Source organism: Sinohyriopsis cumingii, chromosome 17 (assembly GCF_028554795.1).
Source record: "Sinohyriopsis cumingii isolate HCF-2022 chromosome 17, ASM2855479v2, whole genome shotgun sequence".
Classification (NCBI taxonomy): Eukaryota; Metazoa; Mollusca; class Bivalvia; order Unionida; family Unionidae; genus Sinohyriopsis; species Sinohyriopsis cumingii.
Window position 1 is genome coordinate 122,414,632 of NC_142977.1, and position 18,807 is coordinate 122,433,438.

General features: G+C 33.2%; 1 protein-coding gene across 2 annotated transcripts in view; it reads left to right on the forward strand.

The window, feature by feature from the left end:
* The window catches only part of LOC149779792 (aggrecan core protein-like), a 33,529-nt gene extending 15,192 nt beyond the window's left edge, over window positions 1-18,337 (forward strand). For both annotated transcript variants that reach the window (XM_089940655.1, XM_089940656.1), the window contains exons 5-8: window positions 7,499-7,590; window positions 11,406-11,496; window positions 16,704-16,917; window positions 18,157-18,337. In XM_089940655.1, coding sequence (XP_089796781.1) covers window positions 7,499-7,590; window positions 11,406-11,496; window positions 16,704-16,917; window positions 18,157-18,187 — 428 coding nt within the window. In that variant the 3' untranslated portion in view covers window positions 18,188-18,337. The remainder of the gene's footprint in view (window positions 1-7,498; window positions 7,591-11,405; window positions 11,497-16,703; window positions 16,918-18,156) is intronic.
* The last annotated feature ends 470 nt before the right edge of the window (window positions 18,338-18,807 follow it).

Genomic DNA, 18,807 nt, shown 5'->3' on the forward strand with positions numbered 1-18,807 from the left:
AAATCAAAACTGAGGTTTGATTGACTCAGCAAATGCATTGCTTTCAATACAAGACCGTGAGACTAACCTCTTAGAAATTTGAGCGCTTGGAAAAGCTCTGTCTTGAGTCTGTTGTCTTTATCCAATCTGTAGCAATCGGGAATAACGTTTCTTTTTTTTTGCAATCGGTCCACGTAGGAAGCGATACTATTTCTGATCAGAAATGTCATTCCTAAATGTTGTGCCAGATTGAGATTTGGAAGAACTAGAATGATACTGAAATGTTTTAATACCAGTAAAGTGCTCACTGAAAGACTTACTGACAAAATAAGCTTAATGAGTCAGGAAATAATCGCCAGCTTTGCAAGCTGCGTTTTCTAATGTTTTGACCTTTTGTTCATAAGCTTAGGTCTTAACGTCGTTATGAACACAATTCTTGAACTCTTCAATTAATGTGAGTTGTGGAGATGTGTGTAGTCTTGACAAACCTTCTAGGCTAAGCACCACCAATCAATGTCCCATGCAAATTGGGCATATGTTTGGTTATTTGATTTTCTACTATTCCTAAACCCATGTCGATATGCCTCAGCTACCAACTCATAACCCTCTTATATATATTCCTTAACTGTATGATAACCAATACTCTGTTGTAATCAATGTGAAATATCTATATCACGAACTCTGCCAATAAGTACATTTTGTAATAGTAAAGTTCAGAGCTCCTTTGGTCATCTCAGATTTTGAGCAATTTTTTCAAAATGTCCTTATTTTTCCTGAAAATGGAGTATTCATTTGATATTTTTGATAACATCAAACCTTCATTTTTTGTGCAAATGGTGGATGTTTTTCACTTGCCAACTTTAATTCTTTTAATTTAAATTGAACTTCCCTTTCTTCCATTTATTTCTCTCTGCATCTGTATTTCCTTCACTTCTTTATCTCTTTACATTTGTATAAGCTTATATTCTCGGTCTCTTTCCCTCTTTCTTTCCTCTTTCTGCAACTGCATTTCTAACTCTTTCCTCTTTCTGCAACTGCGTTTCTCTCACTTCTCTCTCTCTCTCTTTTCATTTGTTACGTGGCTAGACTCTTAAAATAAGTAACAGAAAAGAGTGGAGGCAACAAGCTTCGTAAAATTCAATAAATAATTTATTTCCCAAGAATACAAAGTGAAAATGAAAACAAAGCGGTATTGCGAATTTATTCCAAAAATAATCTACGAAACAAAGACAGAAATCCTAGTAATAAAACGTCCTGAATAAAACTTAGTTTAAGTCCCGAAGAGATCCAAAATTTATGGCGATTACATGTATGTTATAGTCTACTAAGTACTCGTGTATCAGCAGTCTCTTGTTGAATCACAGAAAAATAATTCCAGGTTTTAATTCAGTGTAAATTCCAAGGAATGTATTTATTAAAGAGTTTTATCAGAGCACTTTTGTAATTCCAGAGAAAACAATCATTTGAATTCACTAATTTGAAGAAAACAAAATTCAGCCAAAACTGGTCAAAATATAATACAATTTATATTGCTAGATGTTAAAGCATGACCGATAAAATCATCACAGTCACAAGATAATACAGTTCTTTGCTTCACCCCAGGTCACAAATTAGCATGTTTTAAAAACCACCATTACCTAATGAAAAATACCATTCTAGCATGATCTAATGAGCCTTGTTTACTCACAACACAATAACCTATAAAATTCACTATGGTATCTCCAAATCAGCATGTTTACCTGAATAATAATTCGGTTCCCATGCTCATACACATAGAGAATAATGAAGCTATTATTAGTTGTTTACAGAAATGAAATTTAAATAAAGAATAAAAAAGTCAATGGTCAAGCAGAAATGAACTCAGTTTTGGACAAGGTCAAGTCCAGTAAACAATGTTACATTACAATAACATTTAATGAAATAAAAGATTTTGAATACTAACAGACAAACAATTAAATTAAATATAGATAACACATTTATATCTTAAACTGGTTTTCTTAACTCCAGTTCCATCTTCTTTAGCTGTAATTCTGTTTTTAAAATTGTGACCCCTTATGAGGATTTGACCTTGACTTCAGATGGCATTGTTGGTTCCACTATAGACATCTCAACTATGTGAACTAATACCTGGGCTTCGAAAATTCCGAAACAAAGTAAATTCAAATCTCAAAAGCAATGTTTTCTGAATTATTTTAGAGCAATTCTTTTATGGTTTACAAGCCCCCAATTTTCTATTACATCTCTACTGTTTTACACTTATTAACAAAACAGAGTGAAAACCAACATGTTTTGTAAAATTCAAGAAGTTATTTTCCCCATGAATACAAAAATGCAGAAGTAACTTACAGCATTGTGAAATAAATCCCAAATAGTCTTATATTTTATCACAAGTCCAGTTGTATAAAGTTACAACTTAATTCTAGTGGTATTCCAAACAAGTGTCAATATTGAATGTGTTGTTTTGCCTGTAGTGTCGAACGTGGAAATCCTGTTAACAAATCTATTAATACGTTAATATCACAATATTTGTTTTTGAACGTTTTAACGGATTTTATTGCTAGCTTTTAAAGGTTTCATTTCTACAGAAATGTTTTGCATTATTGTTTCGTACTATGTGTGTCAGAAAATTTGCAAAGAGTGCGATGGCTGTTTTGATTTGCTTTCGTCCACTCTGTGCATGCTAATTTAAATGTACCATTTACAATCTTACATTTGTTCTATTCTTTTTTTCAAAGCAACGTTGAATCTATGTGCCTAAACCAATAAATATCTTGAAACATGTTTCCGCAATCTCATTCACAAATTTAATTCAAGTTTTCATTTAAGTTAAAATGATCGGTAAACCTAAAGCGTGTACTCCTCACAACTAGATATTTAGTTTGTTATGATTCTATGGTCACATACCTAAGTATCAGAACAGAAGCGAATCTAACAACTTTTGTAAAACCTAATACACAATTTATTTATTAAAGTAGTACATGGAAAATGTGAGAGGAACTTACAGCATAATGACGTGAGTCAAAATAAGTACTTAGCATGGTCTATGAAAGTCCTAAACAAATGAGAAGTACCTTATAATTTCAATAGCAGACATATACTGATCCTCTAAAACCGTGATATTGTCAATATGGTTTTGTCTAGAATTTCTTCGAATAATTTATAACAGTTCCAAAATAATATTATAGTCAAAATAATGAGCACTTTTTATCACCGCTAAAAAGTCCAAAAAGAAAATGTTTTTCCTCTCGAAAATATCTAAGTACAACATAAAATACATCTGCTGACTTACAGGAGGAACACAAGAAGTGTGAATGACACAATAAATCGGAATGAAACTGAATGCTTAATTGTCTCCTTATATACACCGTATATTGCGACTTTATTTCGCAATACACCCCATATGACAACATGCACTATTGATTTACGACCAACTAAGTATATTCACATGACCTCACTCAACGGGAATTCACAGAATTCTTGAATCTTCCATATCCCATCAGTCACTGAGAAACTACGTCATATGCGCCATTTATAGTCTTATTATTACGATTATTATTACTAATTGTCAACACTACGCAAACATCCATTTACAGATCCTACGTAGTTTGCGTTTTTAACAGAGCCAAAAATAGGCACACAATTTATAACAAAAAATATTCTATACAGTTTACGAAAATTAAATAAAATATTATACTAGAAGTTACAAAAATATAGATATACATAACAACTTATGAAAATAATTTCCGCATTTTGTTCATCGCAAACCTCACATTTATACAGTGTTTTCTATTAATTTCCTTCTATAATATATAGACATTTTCTGTTTTTAAAAGGTTGAATCCGTTTAAGACTTTGTAAGCAGTACAATTCAATCAAATAATACATCGTTTTTTATTATGCTGCATATATAGTATAGCTCCACATACTCAGCTTTATGTATGCTTTTATTTCATTATTACTTGTTTTGATGCTGATAATCCTTAAACAGTTGCTTTCTTTTTTGAAATCACAATAACAGTCATATCGTTTATTTCTTGCTATTCGCAAATCCATTGTTGCTGCTACTTAACAAATCCATTGTTGGTACTAATTAACGAAACCCTTGTTGCTACTAATTGACAAATCCATTGTCGCTACTAATTAATAAATCCATTGTTGCTACTAATTAATAAATCTATTGTTGCTAGTAATTAACAAATCCATTATTGCTGCAAATTATGAAATCCATTGTTGTGACTAATTAAATAATCCATTGCTGCTACTAATTAACAAATCCATTGTTGCTACTAATTAACGAATCAATTGTTGCTACTAATTAACAAATCCATTGTTGCTACTAATTAATAAATCCATTTGTGCTACTAATTAACAAATCCATTGTTGCTACTAATTAATAAATCCATTGTTGCTACTAATTAATAAATCTATTGTTGCTAGTAATTAACAAATCCATTATTGCTGCAAATTATGAAATCCATTGTTGTGACTAATTAAATAATCCATTGCTGCTACTAATTAACAAATCCATTGTTGCTACTAATTAACGAATCAATTGTTGCTACTAATTAACAAATCCATTGTTGCTACTAATTAATAAATCCATTTGTGCTACTAATTAACAAATCCATTGTTGCTACTATTTAACAAATCCATTGTTGCTACTAATTAACAAATCCATTGTTGCTATTAATTAACATTATCTTCTAACTTTTACATATCTTCTTTACGGCTGCATTGTACTTTTGACGCTATTCTTGCTTACTGAACCATAAAAATAGATGCACTACTTTTTTTTAGTAACATTCGTACTTTTAAGCAGTTAAAAAAGAATGAATCTTTTTAATTTGTTTATCTTTCATTTATTCACTGTTATTCTTCATTTTATATGTGCTTTTCACTGCTTTTTGTTCATGTTTGTTCTTATTTTTATCATTAGGCTTTTTAAAAAAAAATAACTTATGTGTTTGGTCTTCTGTCTATTTGTCTTGCTTTCTGCTTATTCTTCTTATGTTTTTCTATCTGCTTGTTTTACTTCCACTTCTGGTTAATCATCTGACGCTGTCTTTTTTCTTTCTTTATTCATCGTTCTTCGATTATTTTTACCACATTTATATCAGTAAAAATTTCGTTTGTATTTTTTTCTGTTCTATATGTACTGCATCACTCAAGATTGCTTTCGTTTTGTCAGACAGTACTTTACTATATAAATTTTCAGAAAATCGGTTAAGTATGTTACATAATCTCACCTGACCTGAATATAAAATTTATTAGTTTTGTTTTCATATGGTCTATAAATATGCCAATTGAATTGCATATTGGCTTAACAATCTTATATACTATTGCACTAGCAACATGCATTAACCAAAGCATATTGTGTAGCATCCAATATAGATGGTACACAATCCTAGCAAAATTTGATCTTTATTGTTTGGTTTAATTCTCTAATTGTGAACGGTCGTACTACACGCTTGTTCTGTCCTGAATCTCTGAAACATCTTATATATTATGAAAGATTCAAATGTGTACAGGTATCCCACTTATCGTGTGTAAAGTAGTTAGACTTTAAAAAACTTTAAAAAGTACATTTAAAAAAACCAAACAATTAATTTGCGTACTGTTTTGAAAATAGCACATGAAAGGCTATGTTAATACAGAGAATCAAATTTCAAGTATGATGCTATATTAATCAATACTATCAATGCTATTACTGGACAAACAGTTCTTACATATCCTTTGTGTGCAACCGTGTTTGTCACTTGTTCCTCGTGTAGTTTTCGTATGAGTTAACTAAAGACCATCGTATCACTAGTGTTTGGTTAGTAAAACGATTATGTCATGCAACTGAGAAATAAAATATCATTTGCACTAAACGAGTTGAAAAGTAACAAAGTTTGTAGTTTGCAAAGTAACATAGTTTGTGGTTTGCAAAGTAACATAGTTTGTAGGTTTCAAAGAAACAATTTGTAGTTGCAAAGTAACATAGTTTGCAGTTTGCAAAGGAACAGAGAGTGTAAGTTGCAATGTAACGTACTTTGTAGTTTGCACAGTAATATAGTTTGTAGTTTGTAAATCAACATGTTTGTAGGTTGCAAAGTAACATACTTTGTAGTTTGCAAAGTAATATAGTATGTAGTTTGCAAACTAACATAGTTTGTAGGTTGCAAAGTAACATAGTTTGTAGCTTGCAAAGTAATATAGTTTGTAGGTTACAAAGTAACATAGTTTTAAGTTTGCAAAGTAATATAGCTTGTAGGTTGCAGATTAACATGTTTGTAGGTTGCAAAGTAACATAATTTGTAGGTTGCAAATCAACATGTTTGTAGGTTGCAAAATAACAGTCTGTAGTATGCAAAGTAATATAGTTTGTAGTTTGCGAAGTAATATAGTTTATAGTTTGCAAAGGAACATAGAGTATATGATGCAATGTAACATATTTTGTGGTTTGCAAAGTAACATAGTTTGTAGTTTGCAAAGTAATATAGTTTGTAGGTTGCAAATTAACATACTTTGTAGGATGCAAAGTCACATAATTTGTAGGTTGCAAGTTTTGATGTCACTAGGTTTTTTTTTTTCAGTCATTTTCTTCGATACGCTGGAATATGAAATGAGTAATTTATATTGTAATTTTTTGTTCCTTTGTAGTAACGAAGCTACTCAAGCATCCTTCAAAGTCTGTGTTTCGACATTTGTTACGTGAAATATTTGAAATTTGCAAATAAAAAATAAAACCCCAACCCCCCCCCAAAAAAAAAACAAACAAAAAGGAACAAATGATGGCCAGAAGTCCGATTTGGTGTTAAATTTCGGAGACCACATGTCATAGTGACTGACAATTTAACACCAGATAGATCACCTGTTTCAGTTAATTGGCTCCAGAAGGGGATAACTATCCACACCTGTCTTCTTTACCACACGAATTACCAATAAATGTTTTAGTATTCATACTGTGTTAGAAACGATATGGTAACTTATTTAAACTTCCCCAAATAAAGTCCGCATCTGCCATATACTGCCTATTCCTTTCTATCTGGATTTGAACCTCTTCTTTTAAGTAAAAATTTAATTTGTGTTAAAGATCAAGAAGTATATCCATTTCTATTTACAATCTTTATCTCATCTAAAAGTCCCTATCCACTATCCAAATAAAAACAATACATAAAAGCTTTAAAAGCAATCTTGGAGACACAGACTCATGTTATTTTGTATCAGACTTATTTTTAACACAAAAGTTACTTTTCTGCCTATTCTTTCCTACAAATTTGGAAATTGTGTTTAATGGACACCATTGTTCAAAGTACTCGTATTTGTAGATGCGTCTGTATTTTTATATTGTTTTTCTTGGGGGATGTAAAAAAGTGTTAATAATTATACATATGGTTTATTATTTTATGATATTTTACATTTTTTGTCTTCTTTTTATTCTTATCTTGTTTATGTACTTTCGAAACATTAGAAATATTTCATTTCCTAAGATGATATTTCGAAGAGGGTATGCAATTATGCTATTATTTTGCTCCAGATTTGATATGGGAACATAATTCGGCTTGCCAGTTCGAGTTTAAAAGATGCTTTCGGATCTTCAGGCAACGTTTAGATTGGTATGGCGCTCAGGTAATATCAACCGATGCTGAAATATATATCAACCAGTACGCACTCTGTTTCTCCTATCGCTTGTTTCTCTTCCATTAGTTTACATCTGTCAACGTCTCACGGACAGTCACAGTCATATTACCATCAGAACGAATAAGTTGACCAGACACTACTATTGCGACTGTATGGTTTTAAAGTAAAAACAGAAAAAGCAAATCCAACAAGTTTAATTTCATAGAATTTATTTCCGTAGAATGCAAAGGAAAAGTTTAAAAGAAACATACAGTATCGTGAATTAAATATCAGATAAGCATAAAAGTTCCATCACAATTCAAAAAGTACAGTCTTCCGAATGACTTTCAATATTGTTCGGAGTGACTTCCAATCTTTAATGTGCTGATGTATCAATAGCCTTGAATCAGCTGATGTGCCAACATTCTTATTTGCTTAGAAAAACAAGATAAAAATTAAAACAAAAACATACGGTTCTACCATGCAAATCCAAAAGATAATCAAAGAATTAAAAATAGATGTCTTGTTAACAAAAAGTCCTAATGAAACTGGGTTCCAGTCCCAATAAAATTCAAAATGGATGGCGATGATGTATGTTGTGGTCAGCATCGTCCTGATGTGTTAACAGGTCTTGATGAATCACAAAAAATACTACTTCAATGTTTGAGTTCTGTGTACATTTCTATAACTGTCTTTGTCCAAGAATTAATTTAGAGCACAAGTATATCTATGGGAAAAATAATCTCTTAGAATCCAAATAATTTGAAGAACAATTAAACATTAAACTCAAACTGGTCACAACAAAATACCTTTAAGTGGCAATGGTTTAAAGCCCGACTGACTAAATTATCTATAAGAAAAAGTTATACACTAATTGAAGACGCTAAACAAATTCCCCTATAAGGGTCGCATGATCATGTTTCTAGAGCAACACAGAAGGTATTTACATGCTAACGTATGGCCTCGCTTTAAAACCAATGAGTTTTACTCTGGGAAAGCATTAAAAAAATTCAATAAGTTGTTGACTTTAGCTTTTACTAATTTCTTAATTAATTTCAGGAGCTAGGTCAGCATTAGACACAAAGATTCGATTATTAGTGTTTACGAAAAACAGTCAGGTCAAACTGAATTGAATTCCTGGAAAATGAATTCCTGGAAAATGAATGGAAAATGAATTCCTGGAAAATGTCAAATCCAGTAAATAAAATTACATTGCAATATCATGTATTGGAATAAACATATGTAAAACTAACAAGCAGTTAAATTAAACACAATATAAATTAAATAAAATATACAAATATACAAAACAAGTCAACCAAGGCTTTGTAAAATTCAAAATAATAATTTATATAAATGATTCCTCTCAAATTATATCTGAACACAACACTAAACGATTCCAGACTGATATCATAAAGACCAATGAATGATCTTGCTGATCTCAAACTTATATACAAATTTTGGAAGATCAAACTTTTAATAGAGTATTCATTTTAATAAAACCATATTGAGAAGAAAAGTAAAATCTTCAGTCATGTGACAAGAACAAATACTACATCCATACAGGACAAGACAATATTAAACAAAGATAGTATAATCAACATAATAAAGTAGTTGCATGACTTGAACAGTCATGAATGTTACGTTAAATTCTAAAACCCTACAACGATTCCAAAGCTATCAAATATTATTTTAAATTTTAAGGCTGTGAAGATTAACTGGTAATTCGATCTAACTAAAAAAAAATTCGTACTGAGCTGGAAACGTTTTATAAATATTAGACTTATCTGCTATTAAGGAAGAAAATTAATGCTTTTGTGGATATGTGTGTTATTTGGATTTTTACGTAGATTTTAACAAGTTTTCAGTCATATCGATTCAAAGTCTGCATTGTGGCAGTTCATAGTGATGTCTAGCACCGGGGCATCATGCCGCAGACGTGTAACATCGGGTCCTACCCAGTCGCATTATCCTGACACCACGCCGACCAGTCCTAGTTATAACCTCCTAATGCTGAGAGCTAAGCGAGGCTGCTGCTAGTTTAGTTTTTATGTCTTTGCATGACTCGGTCGAGGTTTGAAGCCGCGATGTCCCACATCAAAGGCCGAAGAGCTAACCACTTAGGCCGCCGGAGCGGTACTCTTGGGAATATACGGTCTACCTATGTAACATTCTACTGGGTCATTCTGGTGCTTACTGGAACTGACAATCTAAATTTAAACTCTATTTACTTTTTCACATTCCTATATGATCCTGCTTTTAAATTAAGAATACCGATTGATGCTATCTCTACCTTTCATCACGTGATTTCTATCTTTCATCATATTACTTTTTAATGTGATGCATAGTGTAAACAAATTATTGAAACTCCCGTCTTTCGCAATAATAAAGATAAATATTAATTGCAGGACACTTGTTTACAGGAGCAATGGTTGCAGATAACGTTTCACAAACTGGACGTTTTGCACCGCTCGATCTAGCTTCAGGTTCTAGTTTAGTCTCATAAATCTGTATTGGTTATGTTATGTGGCTTGGGAGTTGTATAAAATCTCTTCTTGAAACTTTAACAGAGAGATCTGCCCTCAACCCGTGAAAATATGTTTTACTTACTTACCAGTACTTATAACGACTCGCAGATCCTAAGTTTTCGTGATCAGTACAGCTTATATCCGCATCATTTCTATGCTAGAAAACGTGTAAATCCACATGAAACACCACAACCTCTACCGTCTATCACCATTTCGAAAACATTGGCATAAAGTCAGCTATTCCTCGAAATTCGAGGAACCAGTCAGATTCAGATGCGATTTCTTTCATTCAAACCGCCCGAGACGCCCGAGACACTAACCAAAGTAACTATTCTCAGTGAGCGACTCACATCTCATTGGTTCCTTGAGTTTGATGAAATAGCCGATTCAAGCGACTGTTAACTCAACAGCCGCAAGAAACACCGGTAAGTGTCTAAAATGTAAACTCATGTGTTGCGGACAGGTTTGTCTGTCCGGACTAAATTATCGATAAGAGTTGGCTAATTGTTTATATACCAGTTCACATCTGTATCAATGTTTAAGATATTTGCACTACACAACTCGGGCGCTGTGTATTGCCTTTGCCTTTATGGGTCTCAATTACTGTTCTTGTAACACTGATGTGCATTTAAATGTTATGTTTAGGTCACACTCAATATTAAAGTGTACATGCAACTTGTTATACCCCATCTTGAAGACGGGAAATTTTCAATGGGCATTTTGCTGTTTGAACGTTGCATCAGTATTTACATGACGGCTACAACAGTAGCCATTATTTAAACAGTTTATGTGTCCCATATATAATTTCACGATAATACACGTAAGGAGACAATTATTATGGGAGAAAATGTTGTTGTTGTAGGGTTTAACGCCGATTTTCAGCACAATATAGGCTATACATGGCGGCCAATATAACTGGTGGAAGAAGAGCCCTGGAAAACCCAGGGAAGAACCACCGACCCATGAGAAGCTACTGGCAAGATTTATCACGTACCCGCGTTAGCCGAATCTGAGATTCGAATCCTCGCAGAAAGAAGTGAGATGGCAGTTATTCGGAACGGTGAGCGCTTTAGATAGCACGGCAACTCCGGGCACCTATAAGAGAAAAAGCTTCAGTCATCTAAACTGAAAAAGCCAATAAAGAATCAAAGCTTCAAAGAAACAAATAATGAAAAATGCAACATCATACAAATATTTTCCGTGTATATTTAATATTTTTCATGCATTCTGGTACCGTTTAAAATGCATAAACCAAGGGATATTAATATAATGCATTTCATTTATTTTCATTAAATCCAGGATTTTTGCAGAGGACGTAATGGCCACCTTGCTGTTGTTGACACAACTGAAAAACAATACTTCCTGGAAACAGCTCTCAAGACTTTAGAAAGTAAGTGGAAAAATAACAACCATTGGAGAAAGCAAAGAAATAGTAACGATATTGATAGTAATAAACTTGCTATATTGTTCTTATCGTGGCAAATGACCTCATCTAAGTACAAATAATGCTTCTATGTCGTAATTAAGCAATTGTCTTCCCAATCACACAGACTTTGTAACTTACATAATACTTAATGTTGAATATGGTTCAGCAGATAAAATGTAGCAATTAAGATCTGTAAAACAATTAAAACACATTAAACTTTCTAAATCATATACGACTAATAATTAATATTTCTAAACTTTCTAAATCATATACGACTAATAATTAATATTTCATAAAACAATTAAGGTGTCATAAACATTTTAAAGCCGATAAAATATATTAAATTAGATTTGCAAAACAATTAAGGCTAATTTAACATTCTAAAGTGGGTTAAAATAAAGTAAATTAGATTTGCAAAATAATGGAGGCGTATGAAACTTATAAATTCGCATAAACATATAAAGATTGCGATAGATAAGAACAATTAAGTCCCGTTAGACTATTTAAGCAGATAACACTATAATAATTACGATTTGTAAAGCTGCCGAGGCAGAGTACACTTTATAATGTAAATGAAACATACAGTAATTAAGGTTTGCAAAATAATGCATAATCGATTTTCTAAAGCACACAAACATGTAGTATTGACGATCTGTAAAAATGTTAATCTAACTAAAACCTTCTAAAATATAAACTTTATAAAGGTACTAGATATGCTTCATTGTTCCTGCACATTAGACTGGTCTTCAGCCTAAAATGCCATATTGTTGCTTTAAAATCTGCTTACAAAATCCATGATGGAGAATATTCTCAGAGAGACAGCAAACAGTATGAAAGATAGTCACAAAATCCAAATAGTAATACAATAATACCCTAACCAAACTAGTTTCAACTGAAGATTCGCGATAAATGAATACGATATACACACTGTACACTTTTGACTGGAAATTGTTCTTTGACTATATTGAGAAAATTGTTTTGATCATCATGACCTTCCAAAAATAAATAAATAAATAAATAAATAAATAATAATAATAATAATAATAATGTTAGCATATTTGATCGCCATCTCCTTTTACATAAACAAACTTTCTTATATAGAGTGAAAATGACAAAGATTTGATATACGTTGCCAAATAACAACAATAATAATAATATTATTATTATTATTATCATTATTATTATTATTATTATTATTATTAAGCATTTGCTGTCAGGATGTAATAAAAAGAAAAAGAGAAAAACCAAATCATGATCGATGATTTTTTAGAGGCATGAAGACACATAATATGCTTTAACTATTGTTACTAGCCAGAGGTGTGTTAAACAGTGGCTTGACTCCCGCTAGAAGCCATAGGTTTACCACAAATTTCAAAAGGCTTCCAAACAACTTTAGTTCTAAATTAGAAAGCCAGACGTGTCCGTTCTATACATCAATTTTAGTCTAATCAAAGCAAGACCATAGATCCCACAACCTGCCAAATATCGATCAACCGCACGTCTGCATAGTTTCTCTTCGTCAGGTTTCAGTACCGCCAGCAGTTCACGCCGTAGAAACTATATGTCTATCCCTTAACACAGGGAACTAGTTTAACTATGCCACCTTAGGCCAGAAAATCCAGGGTTTCCAGGCACATTTCACCAGTACAACTGCATCACATTTGCCACCATGGCGACATAAACGATATCTGCCGAGTGCCTTCTTATTTATTCCTTTGTGTAATTTACCAGTAGCTACTGCCACTGCAATTACACCAACAGTGTAACCACTAGATTTTAATAGGTGTTCCAGGGTCACTCATTCGGTTTTGACCTGAATTCACTACTAGGGAACCAGGGCATCATGGAAACTAACTATAACTTCACTCCGTGACGTTTGCTCCTCGTAATTGGCTAATTACCTCGGGCTAAGGAATATTTTCATGGCACTAAATTCCAATAATCAGACAAGGGATCACAAAAATCTAATTCCTTAAAACGGGTCGCTATAACCAAATGCACATACATGATAAGTACAGACATATAGAAAGGAACACAAATAGACACAAGTAAATGTTCAGCATGTATGTAATGTTACGACTCTATGTTCATAAACTACGTAACGGATAAAGGGAAAACCAATAACTTTTAGTAAAATTCAACAACTAATTAACTCCTCTAGAATACCAAGTGAATAATTATAAATAACTTGCAGCATTGTGAATGACATCCAAAATAGTCCTAAAAGTTCTGTCACAAGTCCAAAAGTATAGAGAATTCTAAATTACTTCCAGTGGTGTTCCGTATATAAAGTATAATTTTGAATCTGATAATGTGTCTCCAATCATGATGCATCACAATAATATATTCCAAAATGTCTTTAGATGAATCCACATTAATTCCAAAATAGTTATGTATTCCTAAAGTATATGAACACTTTTTAACTCCAATGAATTATTTAAATAAATAACTCCTCTTAAATACTTATTGAATGCAACTAAATGATTGTCTCCACTACATATAACTCACTATCTTTGTCTAAAAGTCCAAAGATATAATTTAAGGACCAGAATGAGAGTCAAAGGTTAGTTTCCTGGACTTTCCATCTTGTAAACAAGGTAAGGTCTTTTACCGGTAAGCCAATCAGAAATCAGGTAGCCTAGCTCAAAATCCCATACAATTTATCAACAAGATCATTTCTATACTTTCAACGGTCAAAGTAAAAACATATTTACCCAAATTAAAGGCGCAAACCACTGTCATAAAACTATGTAAAGTGTGTATTAAAATGACCCTTACAATCTGCAATCGTGATTCAAGAATGAATCCCTTAATACAGATACGCATAACGGTATATATTTACATGTTTAACGGTACGTCAGTGCAAAACTGGTTACATAGTTCACATTAAAAGTTAAGTTCTTAAACAATAAAAGAAAACGTTTTGCAAGACTAATCCTTCCAAAAAAAGGTAAATATATTTGCACAACAATATAAAGGATAACGGGTAAAGATGTTAAAATTATTTAAAGGGTAAATACATATATAATAAAAGACAAAGATTAAAGAATCTAAACTCATTAAAATATAGAATACAATTTTGTTTTTATAAGGCACATTTGCTTACATCATCTAAGGTTTTATTCGATAGAACATTAGTAAAAAAAATCTTATAATGGTACTGGGTGGGACATCATGCTACATGTTTGCGGCATGATACTCCAGTGCTAGACATCACTATAAACTACTACATTGCAAACATCGTAGCGATATGACTGAATAATTGTTAAAGCTACATTAAAAATCCAAATGACTGCACACAAAACACACACATCAAAACGTCAGTGAACAATGTGTGCAATCCGGTTGAGGTTCAACATTACATGGTTTGTGCCGGACAGATATGTGTTCCTATGCACGTGCGACACAGTACCACCTTAGGCATGAATTCATTTTCTACGTATGAAAAACTAAATATCCAGGGATGCGAACGTGTTATGTCCGGCCTTCAGGGCAAATTAAAACAACACAGAAATCTGGCCCGTGAGCAGTAATTATATTAAAGAAATTAGTATTTCCGGCCCTCGCGTGTTCTTAGATAATGCAATCTGCCCCTTCGCCGAAAAGGGTTGTGTAACCCTGCAAAATATCCATATTTATGCACCATTCAGAGTAACTTCGAACATATATCAATATCGTTTTTAAACGGCTACACCACATGAAAACAAACAAAAACTCATTCATGGTGCGATATGACTTCCATCAATTGCAACCAGTAGGAGATATTTCACAATTAAGAGGTAAATTGAATGAATCAAGAAATTTAGTTCCAGTTTTACATATCCCAGACACAGTTGGTACATAAACGTGAAAGATACAACGTAGGCATTAAACTGGTTTGAGGTTTTTGACAGGTTTAACGAGATTTTTCAGCACGTGATAGACGACTAAACACGGCGGCCAATATACATATGTTGCAGGAACCGGAAATACCCCAGGAAGAACCACTAACCCTCGAGAAGCTGTTGGCAAGCTTTCTCACATAACCAGGCTTGTCGAGCCAGGAACTCAAACATGACCGCTCTAGTGGCTTATTGGTTAGAGGGTCCGCCTCAGATGCCAAAGGTCGTGGGTTCACACCACGGCCCAGTCATACCAAGGACCGAAAAATAAAAATAAAAAGGTACTAACAGCTGCCTTGCTAGACATTCAGCATTAAGAGGTTAGTGTTAGCACTGGTCGACTTGGTGTCAGGATAATGTGACTGGGTAGTACATCGTGTTACATGTCTGCGGCATGGTTCTACAACTCTAGACATCACTATAAACTGCCACACTGCAGACCTCGTAGCAATATGACTGAAAAAGTATTAAAGCTACCTTAAAAATCCAAATCACACACACACACACACACGTTATGGTGGCTTACTAACCGTAAAGTTGTGTAGGTTACAACACGTATAGCATGTTAGAAGTCCAAAGAAGGGAAGAGACAAATAGCATCTTTGACGAGCAATTAGCAACATGGTTTTGGAAAGTAAATTGCGTGTAAATTTAAATCAGTTCGCTGTAGTCATTTTATCTACGAGCTTAATGATTATCAGCGGCATAGCAGACTATCAGGCAACTGAGACTGTCTAACTATTAGGTACTGAATTTAGCAGCTGGAATGGTCAAAAGTAATTAGAACATTTCATTTCAAGTGAATAATAAACACTATACATTGCGAGACATAAAATTGCTTGTGTAAGCATATTCATTTTATACATCGTGATACATGTGCATCCTTTACAAATGCTTAGAAATTTTTTTACGCTTGTATGTGATTATATTGTTGTTGTGCTGTTGTTGTGGGGTTTAGCGCCATTTTGCAGCACACGATAGGCTATACGTGGCGACCATTATTAATGGTGGAGGAAGAACCCTGGAAAACCCAGAAAGAACCACCCACCCACGAGAAGCTACTGTCAAGCTTTCTCACATACCCACATTGGCCGAATCCGAGACTCGAACCCACGCAGACAGAGGTGAGATGGCAGTGATTCGTAACGGAGAGCGCTTTAGACCACTCGGCTACTCGGGGCCCCTATGTGATTATGTAACTCTTCGTATCAGTTTTGGACGGTCAGATACCATTCCATCTAACTGGATGACAATTTTCTTTTTAAAAGAAAACTTCTTTATCACTTTCAGTCGATGAAGATAGTTCAGAGTTCTGGATCGGAGCCTCATCGAACGCGCATGTGTTGTACTGGGTAACAGGTGACGCTGTCGTCAATTCTAGATGGACACCAGGTGTCGGTAATGGTATCCATGGTTACGGCTGTTTGGCGCTCAGTACCCATTTCAGTTTTTCGTGGAATGAACTAAATTGCTCAAGCTCTGCTTACTTCATTTGTGAAGAGGGGTATGAATGCACTCTCAAACATTCTCTCTCAATAAACAATTTCTCTGTCTCTGTCTCTGTCTCTCCCTCAAAAGAATACTTACAATCCAAGTATGGAACATATTTAAAAGTCTATTTATAAACTTGATGATGTTCAAACCTTTATCCAAAATAAACCTTAATCTAAATAAAGGCAAATCAGTAGAACAGTTCGCGTGCTCTTTGGAAAAAAAGATGTATGGTAACCATACTCTTGAAGTTTGAGTACATAAGTTTTTTCCCTCTAGTTAAAGGTTAATAAACGCATCGCAAAAAAAACGTACCGAAATAGAGTAATTTTGACTCTTAAAATATATTTCTTTTGTGTATTTTGTAAACTTAAAAATTAATTTGCCTTAGTACAAAACGTTTGGAGTAGAATAGTAACTCACGTCAATGCACGTTATAGTAAAAATGAAAAAAGAAACCAGTAGCATATACATTTGAATTGTATTTAGTCAGAATTCGAGATCTGAATTCTAGTGTACAAGGTAAAATTCGAGAGGTAGAACGACTGATTCGTGGGCTAGACTACCGGAAGACAAACGATTCTTGTTATGGTCTCATCCGATATATACAAAAAAATAAATAAATAATTTTATTAAAAAGTCAAGAATCAAAAAGGTAATGTTAGATGGCGAGACCACGCACACACACGTACATACACACACTCTCTCTCTCACTCCCCCTCCATCTCTCTGTCTCTCTCTCTCTCTCTCTTTGTGTCTCTCTGTCTCTCTGTCTCTGTCTGTCTGTCTGTCTGTCTATGTATGTATGTATGTATGTATGTATGTATGTATGTATGTATAACACGAGTTCTAATCTTCAGATCAAGTTTACAGAGAAATATATTTGTAGGAATATTCTGAGTCTGAGTATATTCCATTCGAAATATATAGGCATAATTTGAAGGAAGTTTGAGTATTTTCCATTCGAAATATGTAGGCATAATTTGAAGGAAGTTTGAGTATTTTCCATTCGAAATATGTGGGCATAATTTGAAGGAAGTTTGAGCATTTTCCATTCGAAATATGTAGGCATAATTTGAAGGAAGTTTGAGTATTTTCCATTCGAAATATTTAGGCATGATTTGAAGGAAGTCTTTGTTTTCCATTCGAAATATGTAGGCATAATTTGAAGGAAGTTTGAGTATCTTCCTTTCGAAATAGGCATTTTTTGAAAGAAGTCGTTCATAGAGAATTTAAACCCTTTTTCTTTCAGATTCGAACCCATAGAATCGTCAATTGGATAGACACAGTTAGATATACATCAACGGGTTATGTTGATAATGCCGACAGTCTGAATTAATTAGCAAATTAATTCTGAAAATTATCGAATTCGCCTGATATTCATTCATTGAATGATGTAAATTTCTAGTTAAATAAATGTTCCTTGGCTTCCATTTGTCATTTTGTGATACTTTGTTATTATTAAAGGAAAGCGTCCTCAAGATTCAGCATTAATCATAACAAGTTGAAAAGAAAGTCAAAAAGGTTTAAAAAAATCCCAAACCGTGCTTCATCGTGTTACAGTACTAAATAATTGCTCCAAAAACTAAAGATCTGGGTCACAGGTGTAGATAATCAATTTGACCCCGATACGTTTTTATAATCGATACCCATTTTAACTAACAATCTAAATGTGTGTCACTTTAGTATATAATTAAAATAGCTGTATCGGCTCAGTACAAGAACAACGATGATAATCGTATATTTACAAATGAAAAACGACAGAGCCGGGAATTCCTATCTTTCGACAAAAGTAGAACTGTCAAATTAGAGTCGTGTTAAATTTGTGTTTTTATAGTTGCAGTTGGTTATATTGTTGCCATTTACAATAAAATGGGTACTTCAATATGATATAATTAATAGC